At 52.2% G+C, this 15420-nt stretch overlaps 1 protein-coding gene across 2 annotated transcripts; it reads left to right on the top strand.

Moving 5' to 3' along the window:
- Positions 1 to 622: 622 nt before the first annotated feature.
- CCDC15 (coiled-coil domain containing 15) lies at positions 623 to 15115 on the top strand. 2 transcript variants are annotated; one of them, XM_075774598.1, is made up of 11 exons: positions 623 to 696; positions 1170 to 1367; positions 2920 to 3069; positions 3777 to 3959; positions 4711 to 4815; positions 8555 to 8701; positions 9885 to 10004; positions 11689 to 11792; positions 13657 to 13836; positions 13909 to 14057; positions 14759 to 15115. In XM_075774598.1, the coding sequence occupies exons 2-11, from the start codon at positions 1194 to 1196 to the stop codon at positions 14878 to 14880; spliced, it is 1434 nt and encodes a 477-aa protein (XP_075630713.1). In that variant the 5' UTR covers positions 623 to 696; positions 1170 to 1193; the 3' UTR covers positions 14881 to 15115. The 2 variants fall into 2 exon arrangements, with proteins under 2 accessions (XP_075630713.1, XP_075630714.1); XM_075774599.1 differs by having other exon boundaries at positions 13657 to 13827.
- Positions 15116 to 15420: the final 305 nt, after the last annotated feature.

Genomic DNA, 15420 nt, shown 5'->3' on the forward strand with positions numbered 1-15420 from the left:
CTGCCAAGCTCATCACCCCAGTGAGGCACCGCACCACCCCCCCAGGAGGCTCCTCAGCCCCCCAAAAAAGGGGTCGAGGCCTCACAGCATCCTGCCCCAGCGGGATGGAGATGTTTTGGGGAGATTTTTGGGGGGGGGGACGTTATGGGGGGATGCTACGGGGGGGGGTGTTTTGGGGGGACTTCTGGGGGTGCTAGAGGGAGATGCTAAGGAGGTGTTTGGGGGGATGCTGTAGGGAAATGCTATGGGGAGATTTCGGGGGGCATTGTGGGGGGTACTACAGAGGTGCTTTGGGGTGATGCTATAGGGAGATGCTATGGGGGGATTTTGGGGGGGGCTGCTGCGGAGAGGTGTTGTAAGAAGATACTTTGGGGGTTCAGGGATGCTGTGGGGGCGCTATGGGGATATTCTGGGGGGACCTTCAGGGGGATACTCTGCGGGTGATTCGGGGATGCCCTGGGGGTTGTTTCGGGGGTGCGCTGGGGGCACACAGCGCACTCACCGCCCCCTCCCTTTCCCACCCGCGGCGGGACGCGAACCCGCGGCCTCAGGGGGGGGGGGTGTGTGGGGGGCGGGGCCTGCGCGGGGGCGGGGCAGGGGGCGGGGCTGGAGCGAGCAGGGGGCGGGGGGAGCGGGGGCGGGGCCTGGCGGGCGGAAGTGGCGCCGGGATTCAAAGCGTCGGTTGAGGCGGAAGTGGTGGGGGGTGCCTGGAGGGCGGGGGGGTGCTCGGGGGGGCTGCAGGGCCTGAGGGGCCGGGGAGGGGGGCGGGGGCCCGGGGGTGTCAGGGCGTGAGGGGAGGAGGGGGGGGCGCCGGGCCTGGGGTGCCCAGGGCAGGGGAGATGAGGGTGCGGGGGGTCCTGTGGGGCGCCCACGGGGTGAGGAGATTGGGGGGTGCGGGGTAAGGGGGGGTGCCCGCTGGGTGAGGGGTGCTGGGGCGCGGTGGGCTGCCCAGGGGGTGTGGGGGGGGGGCTGATGGGGACGGGAGATAGGGGTGCGTGGGGCGGGGGGTGCGCAGGGGGGGTGTGGGGGGGATCAGGGGTCCCCGGTCAGTGTTGGGGGGCTGCGGGGGTGCCGTGGGGTGGGCCCCGGGCAGGGTGGGGAGCTGTGGGTGCAGGTCGGGGTGCCTGGGGCGGGGGGGGTCACGCTCACCTCCTCTGCCCCTTCCCCAGGGCCGAAGCCGCCGCGGGGCCGGGATGGTGCCGCCCTCGAAGGAGCGGCCCCGGGGGGGCAGAGGGCACCCGGGGGGGCATCAGGCGAGACCCCCGCGGCAGAGCTGGCGGGTGCTGGCCGAGAGGAACCAGAGCGTGGCCCCCGTGGGCGTCTGGGTGGAGGGCGCCCCGGGGGAGCCGGAGGAGAGCGTGGCCTTTGTGAGTGCTGCCGCGGGGGTCCCTGGGGTGTCTCTGACCCCCCAGTTGTGCCAGTAATCCCTACGGGTGTGATCGGAGCCGAAAATGAGCTTTGTCTCTGTTTGAAGGCAGCCGGGAGTGCTGCTCCTAAGAAGAATCATTTATTTTTAATGATTTTTTGGTAGGGTTAAAAGACACCGTGGTGCCCGCATATCCTGGCGCCCCATTTACACGAGCCCTGAGTTGATTACCCTCAAAGAAACTGGGCTTTTTTTTTTAGGAGAAACGCATCACTTTTAAACATCAGTCAGGTGGAGAATCCAGCCAATGCTCTAATCAGCCGCCGTTGATTACTTAATTATTCGTACTGTGCGCTCTGCACTTTTAATTTTTGCTGGACCTATAGATTTTCAATGTGTTACTAGAAGCTGCCTTCCAACGTAGGTAGCGCAGCTAAAATTTAGCAGTTTTGTGCCCTTTCCCCAAGTTTTTTCTCACTGTTCCTGGCGGCTCCTTGCTTTATCGGCGCCGGTTTTGAACTCCACGCTGTACGTGCCTGTGCCGTACCTGGCTCCCCCATCCCGTATCAATGCTGCTCTTCGCTTTCATGTTCATCCGTAACGGCTATCAGTGAGCCAAGATTTTTATTCCACATTGCCAATTTAAAAAAAAAATAAATAAGTTGAATGTTTCAGGGTCTGGAGCCAATCTCTGCTGTACCCCATTAGAAACACTTAAGAAAATCTTTATCGATGGTTGTCTGAGGGATTTCTGCTTTGAGGGTTATTATAAGAGGACTAAAAGTGCATTAAATATAGGATGATGAGTTCAGTCCCCTGTAATTAATGTCTAAACGTTACAGAAGCTCCTGCCCTTCTGAGATGATTTATTTCCATATTGTAATTTAAATCCTGAAAGGTTGAGATAATATATGGAAATGAATCATCTCCATATTCCATGTAACTTCCATCTCAGCACCGTGAAACTTCTGGGAGAGCCAAACTCTTCCCGACTGCTTTGGGGGGGGCCTGAGTGCTCCCGGTCCTCCCCCCAGCACAGGAGCTTTCAGGCATGGATGAAAGTGCGCAGGTTTATCAGAGCTTATTTGATATACTTTTAGACGCCAGCGGATCATATTAAAATATATATGTATATGTATCAATGCCTCCTGCATCGGAATTGCTGATGAGGTTGCCGACGGGGAGCATAGCAAGCCGTCATTTCGCGTAGCTCTGACTTGGTTTCATCAATTTATTTATTATTTTTTTTTTTAGGTCATTTCTTTTAATCTTTTACTTGGGTTGGTAAAACCGTCGTGTGCGCTGCAGAGGGTTAAAGGAGGAGGTGTGCGCGCTCCACATCTGGCTAGATTCGATCCAAGCTCAAAATAATTCAATAGACGTTGTCCAAGCTGTTATCGCACAGATTTTTGAAGCAAAACATCGTAAAGTTTGCTCTGGGTGCTGCCTGCCGGGCTCGTAGATGCAGCTGTGGGAAGGGAAGATGGGATACGAGCCGCTGTGACGCTGCGATGTAGCAAAACTCACGTAAAATCTGCTTCCACCTCTTGCAGGCTTCGGCATTTCGGGTGGAGGAGGAGCTGAAGGAGCAGCAGCGGGAGAAGGCGGCGAGCCTGAGCCGCTTCCAGGGAGAGGTGAAGCGGCGCGTGAACCAGCAGGTCAGGATGCGAAGAAAGCAGCAGCTGCAGAAGTCCTGCGAAGCGGTAAGCAGACCTCTGGCCCTGCCTCGCCGGAAGTCTTTACCAGCATAAATTGGGGAAAAAAACCCCAAAAAACTCCACTAGACCTCAAGTCGAGGTGTTAATAAGAAAAAGCGAGGAAACTCATGTTGACTTTCAGAGTCTCGGTGCCCCGCGTAGAACTGCGTGGAGTTTAAAAGCAGCCAGGCCGGAGCTGAGAGCAACGTGGCTGTCTCTTGGCCACATTTGAAGCGAAGCAGCTCATTTCTGCTGTCCCTTTTCGAGGGCAGTCAAACAGTTTGCAAGCACCACTTTTCATGCTGTCTCCACGTTCCCATTTCCCCCGTGGGCTTGTTTCCTGTGAATACATTTAATCCTTTCTGCTTTTAAACAAACTGCCACCAAGACTTTGCCGGAAACTGGAGCAAGAACGGAATGCACAGAGGTGGCCGCGGTTTTGGCCACCCCTGGGGTGTTTGGGCCGTTTCCAGGGCTCGGGAGGCACAGTTGAGCAGGGATGTCCTCACGTAACTCTGCTAGCGGCCGCTCCTGACCGAAAGCCGGCGGCTGCCTTCAGCCCCTGAGAGCCCGATGGCTCTTTGTGCCCCTCGGCACAAAGAAACGCCACCGAATTGAGCCAGCAATTCCGGCGTGGCACGGGCCGCGTCCTCCTAGGCAACGGTTAGAGATTTGCGAGTGGCTTCGTAACTCTGGGCTCTGTGTTGCGGCAGGCAGAGAGGGAGAGCTCCGTTGCCGCGCAGTACTCGGACTCTGCGCTGCGCTTGACCCCCAGGAAGAACACGTGCCTGTTTCGGAGCCACCCCGCACCTGCCATCGGCGATGCTGGTGCCTGCACCGTCCCGGCGCAGTGGCAAGGTGCGGAGAGCGAGCCATTCCAGCAGCAAGCCACCGAGGTGAGCGATTCCCATCCCTGTTTCGTCACGCCGGATGCTCGTGGTTTGAAATGGAGGAGAGGTGATATTTCTTTTCCTTTTACAACCCATCCCTAATGTTTTTCTTAATATCAAATGAAAGGTCTGCTTACGTTTTCACTCTGGTTTGCCGAATATTTGGAGGAAGCCGCGGTTGTGACTTTTTCCCTCGGCCTGTGGGGACTTGTCGCTGTGCAGGCATGCCATGCTGGCCAGGCGGCACTAGGTGGTGCCACCTCATTGCAGCTTCTCTCCTGCACACCAGGGTTATGGGATGGGGAAATCTTGGAAAACCTGCCTTAGGGACTGTTTTAAACTTTTTTTTTTTAATAGCGATGCTTACGCTGTGTTTGGCGTTTTGGAAAGCACGTGCGTTCGCTTAGGAACTGGAGTTATTCCAGTTGAAGCACCACTTCTCTCAGGGTGGAGAATCGCTTCTGGCAGGACAATTGGGGATTGGGGACTTCTGGCATCTCAGCAAAGTGTTCTGAGAGCGGACGAGCTGTAACCAAGCCCTTTACCATGCCTGGATTGGGATTTCAGTGCACTGGGGCAGCTCTGAAATTCATTTTGAGTTGCAGGTTGCCTTATACCTGTTAGTGAAGCTAATTGCTTGAAGTCGCGCTCCCTTGGAGATCCCTTCCATGCAGCTAAACTTTTTGGGGTAGCCCTCAGGGAAAGCAGCTGGTGACCGCTTGCTTTGTCTTGTCTTTACCTTCCCTCTTGCCGGCAGCTCAGCAAAACTGTGAGGCAAGTTCGGCGCAAGCTGGCGTCCTGCAAAACCATGCCCGAAGGAGCCGGTCCGCTCGAGCTCCCTGGTGGCGTCTGGAGGCGAGAGGTGAGCGATGGGTGCCTGGGGTGGGGTTACGGGAATTACCTTGCAAACTGGTGAAGTTCTGGCTTTTAATTAGCAAATCCAAAGCGTAGTTCAGTGAGTTTCTCCAGCAGAAGTGAGCTTTCCCGGCCCACCTGGTGATTAGCCTGTGGATTTCAGTGGCCTGAGGACTCTGTCCCCTGGGCTCTGTTGTTCTTGCTGCTTTTTGGAGAAGGCAGCAGGATATAGTGGGTGAAAATGTCTCTGTGGAGACTGATGAGAGATGAACTAGGAAACAAGAACTCAAAAAGGATTTTTTTAAAGCCTGAGATTGTGATCTGGGTATCTGGGAGGAATGTGATGATCTGCCCTGCCCTCAGGTGCCCTTATTTCTTCAATAAACCCCTGACAGCTCTTTCCCTCGCATCAATCTCTTGTTTCGTGTGGGTGGCAAAGTTCTGGAGGGTTTTCCTCGCCCAGGGCTGGCTTTTGGTAGAGAATTGTTGGCGCACATCTGCTGTCTTTGAAGCAGCGCTTAGGGGTGAGGTAAAGCAGGTCAGTCCTGAGTGCTTCACCTTTTGTTCCATTGAATTTCATCCTGCTTTTGTCACTCCAGTTCTCAAGAGGAGCTTTATGTTGGAGCTATTATCCTGCTTTCTGTGCCAAGACCTTTCTTAAACTGACTGACTTGGTCCATCCCTGAGTCCCAGAGCACACCAGCAGCAACCCAACCCGGTATTTCGTCTCATTGCCTCCTCCGAAGCCAATTTCCTGCCCATCTTGCAATTCTTCATTCCCATCTCTTTCTCGGGTTCAGCAAAGGTGAAGTAGATCTTGGCTGGCTGTTATCTAGAAAATACCTTTATATAAGGGCTGGTCCGGCTCTTCCTCCTCTGTGCACTGTTGGATTTCTGTTCAAGGAAGCCAGCTTCGTGAACAAGAGTTACAGAAACACTATAATTATGGGCTTGAAAACCTCGTTACCTGTTTCGGACACTACACGTACCTTCTATTTAAGTCCTTGATACGTTCAGGCTGCTTAGCAAGATGGAATGATTCATTACTTGGCTATTAGCAGCACCAAAACCTCGCACAAATAAACACAGCCGCTGCCCGTGCAGCCGGAGAGTTCCCAAATGGGATGCACGGGAGTCACCCGCAGCAGTGAGAAACAAGGCTGGGAGGGGTCGGAGACCATCCTCCCACTCGAACTCACGGCAGCTACAGTTAATCTCCGCTCTCCTCAAACCTCCAGCGAGGAGGATTTAATTTATGCCGGGAGGAATTTATTGATTTATTGCATTACTCTGTCTTACTACTCCAAGATAACAGAGGAGAAAAAAAAAAAAAAGCTCTAAGATTAATCTGATCCTCTCTCCTCATGTGAAGGTTTGCCATGTTCACAGCTAGGCAGGACAACAGCTTGTTCCCTTCTCTTCAGACTCAAAAGGTTGCCACGGACTTAACCGCCTCGGTAATTGCTGCCTTTGCTTCTGTCCTCCTTGAATTTCCTCCTGCCGTCTATTCCGGCTGATTTCCTTGGTTTGAACCCAAGCATTTTTAGTCTGTTCTCAAATACTTCTGCAACTTCAAGTGGCTTGGTGGGGCCGGTAAATGTAATCAAGATTCTTTTTTCTTCCGTTATCCAGGCCAATAATGAAATTATCAAGCAGAGCCCACCTAGTTTTTACTCTATATTTGTGCAGTGACCTCCTAAGATTGAATCCGGGTAATGTTTTTAATGAGTATCGCACCTCCCATATAATAGTTTCACCTAACAGATATTTCTTTGTTGAATTAGGCCATGTCAAAAGCGAAGTTAAAATCGAGAGGTCTTCTGCTGTGCTTTGCCCGAGGCCTCTTTCTTCTATTGTAGGAGAAACTCAAACCAGCTAGACATGACTTGCTCTTGACAATTTTATGCTGGTTGCTGCTTATCTTGTTTTCTAGCAGCTTGCAGGCAGTTTGCAAGGTGATTTCCTCTTGGTTTTTCCAAAAGTCAGGCAGTTAAACTCTTGAGGCTAACATCTTCTCTTCAGTATTTCCTTTTCCCCTCCTTGCGCCTTGTTCTGATAATCTGGATACCCACAGGTTTTTTTTGGGGGGGGGTTTAGCAGCTTGTCTGCCGCTCCTGGCAGTAACCCAGGGCAGGTCCTGCCTGCTCAAAGACCTCAGGTCGTCGGAATAATCTGACTTTTTCTTCCCAAATCCAGTCCAAGATTTTTCCTGCTGCTTCTGTTGGCTCAGAGCAAGCCTTTGGCTGAATGCCGATGCCCAGAAGCACAAAACACTCTTGTTCGTGGCGTCCTCAGATAGCTGTCCTTCTTACTAAAGCCTGACTTGTTACGTCGATCTCTCTTGTTTTACTTAGAGCTTTGGCCTTTCTGGCACTTGTTTTGGGGTTTTTTTTCATCCCAGCGTGCCCGTGTCATCTCCTGCGCGATCCCTTTAGTAATCTGACCCGTGCTCCGCTTCCTCCGTGCTTGCGCGGACCGCAGGAAGAGCTTGGGGCTCAGCCAGGGCTGTCTCGTGCTGTGCTGCTTGTCTTTCAGCTCTAGCCGGGGAGTTTGCATTTGCTCGGTTTAAAGGAACTGTTGCTTCTCATTCAGTCCTGTTTTCTGCATTTTTCTTCTATTTTTACCTTCTTTCCTCTAAAGAGTTGCATTCCCTGAGAGCAATAAACCATCTTCCCAAAACTGTTGCTTTTCCTCTCTCCCAGAGATTTCTTTTCAGGTCAAATACATTTGAAGAGTTTCTTCCCTGCTTTCCCAAGCAGATACCTAGATGGTAATTGCTCGGAAATGACCCATCCCGTGGTTCAGGTGATCCCGTTCACCAAGTCTTCAGCCGCTTTGCCTTTAGGGTTTGGTAGACTGGGGTAGGTCCCCAGCGTGACAGCGCCCAAATTCCTTTCCCTAACTGATAATTCAGCAAAGTTGGGGTTTTTCCCCCCGCCCCCGCACAGTTTCATTTCCTTCTCCCTTCAGGGCTCCAGAGCATCCTTACAAAGCAATAACCGTTCCTCTATCCCCTTGTCCTCACCGCAGAAGCTCTTGTGTTGTGTTCGTGTCATAACGGGGTTGATAGAGCGATTCCTGTGCCTATCAAATAATTTCATGTTCAGAGTAACTCCGGGCTATCCTTACCGCAGCACAGCCATCTCGAGGGATCCGCGGCGTGACCTGCTCTCCTCCCGTCGATCCACCCTCTCCCTGTCAGCAGTTCTACCCTTCCCTTCCCAGCATGCTGCAAGGATAGGAGGGAAAAAAATATCCTGGCTCCGAGCTTGCTTCTGGCATTTTGATTTTTTTAGTTTGTAGGAAACAATCTGCTGCCTCTCAAAATATTGGTAATTGCCACCGGGGAGCCTGCCCACTTACCATCTGAAGGAGTACACTACGTCCCCGAGTGTCACTCCAGGGATCCCACCACCCCCCCTCCAGCTCCTTGCAGTTGCGAAACAGCGCCTGGAGAGGTCTTCTCCTTGTCTTTCCTTCGCCCCATGCGCGTCTGTCCCTCTGTTTCTGCAGTTGGTGAGAACGTAGTCACGGGTTACCCTGCTAAATTCAGATCTTCTGGGCTCTCGTGCCCTGTGGTGATGCTCGAACACGTTGCGTTGCTGCTCGCCAGATCTCAACTCGCTCTACGGAACAAACACCCTCGGGTTAAAGCTGCTTCTTACCCACGTGCAAGGGTGTCACATTTGGCCCTCAGCACCAGAGCAGATGCGTTTAAATTCTGTATTTACACCCTTCTCCTCCAGAAACCAGAGTCTTGCAAGACGGGCACGGCGCCGGCGGAAGATGAGGGTGAGGAACTGCTCCTAGCAGGACACCACGATCTTCCAGCCGAACTGCAAGGCCAGGCCGAGCGAGACGATGACTTCTACATCAAAATTGAATTTGAAAAAGTGAGACTTATACGGTGCTGGGCCAGTTGGTCTTAAGAGGTTTGGATCGTTGGGATTTGGGTTTATTTCGGCAGACGGTGAGGCAGCCATTGTAGAGCAGTTGCTCCCTCAGGCCTGGTTAACTCTTAAGCCTACTGTCGTCAAAACAGGCTCGAGAGCAGTGTCAGAGAGAAGCGAGATTGGCGGCTTCGGTTTTGCTGCTTTCATCTTACAGCTGTGCCTTCAAGAGGGGTTTTATTTGTGCCAGTTGGCTGGCGCTCAGCGGAAATCTGAGCCTGAGTCTGTGCAATTGCATCGTACGCTTAACTGAACTCCGAACTGCGGTCGGCAGGACCTGCAGCTGCCGCTGCTCCGGCTGCCCTGCTTGGAGGCGGCACCGGGCTGGAAGAGCTGCAGGTGGTGCATCAAATCAGCCAGAAACCTCCTAGAAAAGGGCGGGGGGGGGGGGGAAAAAAAAAGCTTAAAAAAGCTTTGCATCAGAGGATGGAGCTGTATGCCACAATTCCTGTGCCTTGGGGCCGGGGAAACACTTTCCTTAGAGGCAGCCGGGAATCTGTCTGCTCCTGAGGGCTGAGCCGATGGATTTATCAGTTCCTCTTTTGTTTTCAGGCAGAGCATCATTAAGCATCTGAGGTGTGGAAAGGCTTTGCCCTGATTGCCTGGAGTAGTTAGCAAATACTTTGTGGCTGTGGCAGCCGGTGCCCAACCTTACCTGGTGATTAGCCCAGCTAGGAGCAGAAATACTGGCTTGACAAATACCAAGCGGAGGGAAGGCAGCGGAGGTTTATGCTGAGGTTTTGGCAGACGTTGGCTGTTGAATTCCCCTGACACTTGTTATTTTTATTATTATTTGCATTATTGTTCTTTCTCTTGCACTTCACGAAGTTCGTAATGGAAGTTTGGCGAGGGGAGGTGTGAATCCATATTTCACCTAAACCAGAAACCTCCTCCAAGGATTTCTTTTGACAAAGAGATCTCCGATGTGGAGATGCCACAGGTGTCTCTTTCGTCTGGTGATAGGGAGAAGCCAAGGGGTACCCTGAAAAAAGCGTAGCTCGTAGGCGGGTTACCCCGTTGAGGACCGGCACAGAGGACTTGCCTCCGACAAGGAGGATTTTGCTGAGGGAAGATGAGAAACTTGACCACGGAGATGCTGATGCTGCTCTCTCCTGTTATTTCCCAGGTCTGTGACGGACTGGTGAAGGACTCGAGCTTACCCGCGCCTCCCCAGAGGCTGCACACAGATTACCGAGCTCCCCTCGTGCTCTGGGCTGGTGCAGACCAAGAGGAAACCAAGAAGCAGGTTTGTCCGCTGGAGCCAAGTCCTCATTGTTTCCTCTCTGTTTCAGGACTGAAAGGTATCGAGCATGGGGGATGCTGCTAGCTCAGATAAGAAACCTCGAGAGCAGCCTTAATGCAGACACTTGCCAGGTTTATGAGTTTCTCAGCATTGATGGTGTCTCAGGTCTTGGGCGAACCTACTGGGTTGTTGTTGTTTTTTTTAAGGTCCGTTGTGACCGTAAGCGCAAGTGTTACGTGCTCCTCCCGCAAAATAACCCCGAAGGGTTGGAGGAGGAACGGGCTTCGTGCGTTTTGCCTGGGAGAACAAAGGTGTCGCTTCCTGTAGTTGCACGGAGAGAGACAGGAGCTGCCAAAAATTCTTAAAAGGGAAAAAAAAGAACGAACGAACAAAACCCTACTCTATCTAGTGTGGGTATAATGCTGGGAATAGAAAGGTTTTTACTGTATCAGCACCTAGCAGGCGTTGGGACGCAAGCACAGACTGCAGGCCTGATGCTGAGCATCTGATTTGATGACGAGGGCTTGCCAGCCTGCATCCAGGACTGGCTCGTGCTAATCTAGGCAATGCAGAGAGGCGATGTTTCTCTTGGATGCCTAAAGGAAGTGACTTTTATTTTCCTGCTTCCTCCTGATGTGAGGAGGAACACTTCCCTCTTCTTTTTGTCAGCTTGCAGCGTAAAACTCGAAAGGACTTCGAGAGAATTTTGCATTTTTTGTCTTCCTTAACGTGCATTTTCCAACCAGCTGATCCAAAATCCGGCTGTGGTTTCTAGATAGCGTGACAGCAGCTGGGGCCTGTCAGGCCGCTCCATCCCCCAGCGATTCCCTCTGCCCCTTGTTTTTTATCTCCTTGGCTCTGATCCGCCCTGAGATAACTGGTTCTGCAGCTCTCTGTTCCGCGTGGGTTTTTTCCATCCAGCTTTCTTTTGGCCTGGTGATCTCTCCTGCTCCTTTATCCCCAGCTGGGCTCTCTCCGCTTGGGCGAGATGGACAAACTCAGCCCGAAACTATTGGCGTTGATGAGGAGAAAAATGCGCACCTTAAACTTTCTGGCATCATGGAGCTCAAACTAGCTGCATCCCGACGGATTCCCCTGGGGGTGGTAGGACTTTTGGTGTGAGCTTCAGCCAGGTTTCCCTGCCTGCGCTGCATCCGTGGGGTTAAGTCGAAGCCCAGACATTAAAGCTCCTTGTGCGCTCAGTACCCGGACAGGAGTTGTTCCCTGCAGGGCTCTTGGATTTGTCTCGACACCTCTGTGCTTCTCCTGCACGGAGTGGGTCCAGCTTGGTGTTGTACATTCTTGTATTGGGATTTTTTTTTTGAGATACAGGCTCTGTGAACCGCAGAGGACCACCGGTTCCCAGGTGGATCGAAATTCTTGGACTTGCAGTGCTCTGAAGTGGGTTGAAGTGGGAACCAGCTCTTTTACTCCCAGGAAAGTGCGAGTTGAGGAATTTTTCAGCTGACAGAGCTTCCATCCATAGGAAGGTTCAGTCAATGGATGCTGGTACCATCTCTCCAGCTTCTCAGTCCTGGGATGCGTGTGCAAGGAGACGTTTGAGGATCTCCTGGGGAGGGAGCAGGGTTTCTATCCTGATAGGTGCTCCAGAAATCAAGCTGAGCACTGCTGTCACCCGATACTGATCCCAAACCTCCTTCTCAAAGGCACCTCTTCTTTCCCACAGCGTCAGCATGAGTACCTGAGATACAGGCGCCTCTTCATGAACATCGAGCGAGAGCAGGTGAAGGAGCAGCAGAGGCAGAAAGACAGGCAGAGGAGAATCGCCGAGTGAGTACCGGGGATGAGAGCTCGCCTCTCAGTGTCGCCTCCTTTGTTGCAGGCAGGGCTGGAAAGGTCTCGCGTGCTTGTCTGGTGGGAAACAAGGCAAGGGGGTTTTGGAAAGTCCTGAGAAGACTGTCCAGCTTGATGTGGGGAAGAAAAAGCCTCCATGATGGGTGGCATCCTGCCTCCTTGGCCACAAGCTGCCCCGATGGATTAAAAAAGCCAATTTATCAACGTTTAAAAAAGCAGGGGGTAATTTGAAAGAAGCCCTGTGATACGAACGCCAGTTGTAAAGCCTGACTTATCTCCTGGGTTTATTTTAGAGCTCAATCTGTTAACCCTGGGGTGGATTCATTCCACCAACCCACCAAGAAAGACCCTAGGGCCATGTTGAGTGGTTCAGAGGTGCTCAGCACCGCTCTGTCTGCTCTCTGAGCCTCCGTGCAGCTTGGGGAGGAGTTGGGAACCAAAACTTCGGGCTGGGAGAGTTGCAGCTCACCAAACGGTGACTCTTGGGAACCGATCCCAAGACCCTGTGCCACAGTCTATGTTTAGAAACTTTGGGGTGAGGTCACGTCATTGTTAAACCGATCTTATCTCGGCAGTTTTTAATGTCAGACCTTTCACCCTCACAGCTATAAATGTATATTGTGTAATAAAAAGATTTCCCAGCATTTGTTCCAGAGTTGAAAACTCAGTATCTGTGTAAAAGTATCAGTACTTGGTGGTTTAGTGATCTTCCCCCTCTTAAAGGGTTCATTAAGGAAGAGCTCTGCAAATTCACACCAACATAGGAAAGAGACTAGATTTATTCTGTCTCTGCCTTGCTCTAAAATAAAATTATGTAGCTCTGAGCATCTCATCTAGCGCTGGCTCTGCAGCGGGCAGCACAGGCCAGGCACCCCAGGGCAGGATTTTCATGCTCACTTTTCGGAGAGAAATCGCCAGTCTGAAGAAATGCTCCTCCAGCCGCATTCCTGACGTTTAAATTGGTGCTCGGGAGCTTCGCAGACCTTTTCCTGCCCTGCAAGTGCTGGCGAGACACCAGGGATTTCCTAGTTAGCGTGATACCTTTTTATTATATTATTTTCCCCCCCCATGGTTGCAGGGGCGCTGCTGGAGCCGCAAGCTGCTCGGAGTGTATGCAGAAAAAAGCTGGTTTTGTAATTACTTAGTGTAAAGCCTTAAGTTGGCCTTGGCCTTGGTTCCTGTAGCAGAAGATTTATGGTGGGGTAGTTAAGGCTCTATTACCACTTCATTTAAAAAACATTTTGGAGTTTATAACTTGACTAGAGAAGTTTGGCTTCAGGATTTTCATCCTTGATGTAAAGATTTGACCCCCCAAATGGAGCAAGAAGTGAAACGTCTCGTTCGATTATGCTTTCTCCCCCTGGCTTCTACCCAGCCTTGATTTTTTTTTTTTATAATTTTTTTTTTCCTTTATTGAATGCCTTTTGGCAGTGATCAGCCCGTAACGTGTTATTGCATTTGGTACTCATCAGCGGGAATAAAATGGCAGATGCTTCAGTTTAAAGTCTTTGTGCTTCGTAATTGCCGCTCATCAAGGGAACGTGCTCCGTGCTTGGTATGACTTCCACAACCCAGATTCCACCGAACGGGCTGGAGCACCATGTGGGTGCAAGGCAGATTGAGGAAATAGAGGGAGATTTGGTTAAAAATGCCATTTTTTTATATTTAAAGTCATTGTTGCAATTAGTGCAGTGTTACTTTCACTTGCCAGGGGTAGTTTGGGCGAAAGCAGCAGCATCCTTTCGATCCCCTTTGCCCTGACCTCACAACAACCGGGCCCTGGCGGGGAATGGACGTTGGGATAGGGAAGCTCCGTCTCTAAGCGCCCGTCTGCCCGCAGGATTAAGAGCAAGAAGGAGAACCAGCGCCGGGTGGAAGAGCGGAGGATGCAGGAGCTGGCTGGCCAGCAGGAACCCCCCCCAGGAGAGGGAGCCTGGGAACCCCTGGCCCAGCTTAAACTGGAGGAGAGGAGGGTGAGGAAGGTTAAGGACAAACAGCAGCGAAATAAAGAGTACATGAGGTACGGCCGGGTCCCCTCTCCTTGCGCAGAGCCGGGTGTTACTGCCCGAGGTGAGTATTTTATCCATCGCAGGTACATCGAAGCTCTAAGAGCCCAGATGAGGGAGAAGATAAAACTGTATCACATCGACTTGCCCCCACTGTGCTCCTGTGGGTCTGATTTTTGGGACTCCCACCCGGATACCTGCGCCAACAACTGTGTCTTCTACAAAAACCACACAGGTAGGAGCTCCTGCTTCTGGAGGGGAGGCATCTGGGCCTGGATCCCGGATTATACGGGGAAAAATCAAACCTGGAACGATGATTCCATGGCCCTGGGCCGCTGGGTAGAGATGCTGTTGTAAATATACTCCGGAGAGGGCAAGTCGGGCACTTGGCTGCTTGTTTCTAACGCAGCCTCTTCCTCTGTCCTTTCACGGGGGTTAGTGGCATCCTCGGGGAAGCACCGGCCTGTATGTAATACGTACATGATGGCAGGGGGAGAGCCATAAAGAAAACGTGGCAAAACAGGCTTGTTACGGGCACCGGAAACCTCTTTGCCTTAAGCGCTGAATCTTCTGTTGGGAGGATACACGAAGGCGGTAGAAGTTGTCCTCGTTAGGTGACGGATCTTGAGCACAGCTCGGAAGAATACCCGGCTGAGTGACTGGGAGTTGTCTTCTAGGGGGGAAAAAGAAAAATAGAGAAATTGGGGCTTTATAAAAATCTTTGGGTTTCCTGCTTTGGCTCGTGTATTGCTTTGCAATCAGGAGCATGTGGAGCGTACAGACAATCCTGTGAAAAACTACAGGCATGTCTGCCTACCTTAAAAACCACTTCTCTCTGCTTTACGGTAAAAACCTGAAACAGAGATGCTTTTCAGGCCGTAAGTGAAACTCTCATCTCTTATCGCTGCTTCTGTGTCCCTCTCCCCCCCCCCCCAGCCTACAGCCAGGCACTGCAGTCCGTCCTTGCGTCCTGCGTCTCCGCGGACAGGAGCCCCTCGGCGAGGCCGCCACTCCGAGGCTTGGCCGCTCTCTGCGCTCGCTCAGGGAAGCATCTGTGACGCGGGCAGCTCTGCCTGCTCCTGCCTGTCCCTTCCAGCACGGCACCTTTGCTCTCCTGCTCCTCGTAGGAGCTCAGATTTAAGCTGTGCCTCTCCCCATTTGCTCCGGGCGGGTGGTTGGCCGGACCAGGAGTGCAGAGTGATGGTAGGTGTGAAGGACGTGATTGCTCTGCGGTTTGCGGGCAGGCACTTGAATTTTTGGCATTCAGCTGCAGAATAAACTGTTCTCCAGGGTTGTTTGTCTCCGGGGGAGTGTGAAATGAAGAGAAACAATGTACGTGGGGTCAATAGCTCTTGGGGTTTGAAACCCTCCCAGTTTCTAACCTCTTTGTACTCCCTTCTCTCCATTTCCCTGTGGCTCCTGCCAGGGATTTATTGCTCCTTCCCGTTCTTCCTGCCGAGGACCCTCCTCCAGTACCATCCACCCACCTCCCTACCCAACTTCTGCTCCCACAGCTTCTATTTTGCTCCGGAAAGGAGATTTTTCCTGAGAAAAAAATTGTATTTAATCTTCAACTCTGACTGCTGTGCAGCTGCAGC

Source organism: Balearica regulorum, chromosome 23, assembly GCF_011004875.1.
Source record: "Balearica regulorum gibbericeps isolate bBalReg1 chromosome 23, bBalReg1.pri, whole genome shotgun sequence".
NCBI classification, from domain to species: domain Eukaryota; kingdom Metazoa; phylum Chordata; class Aves; order Gruiformes; family Gruidae; genus Balearica; species Balearica regulorum.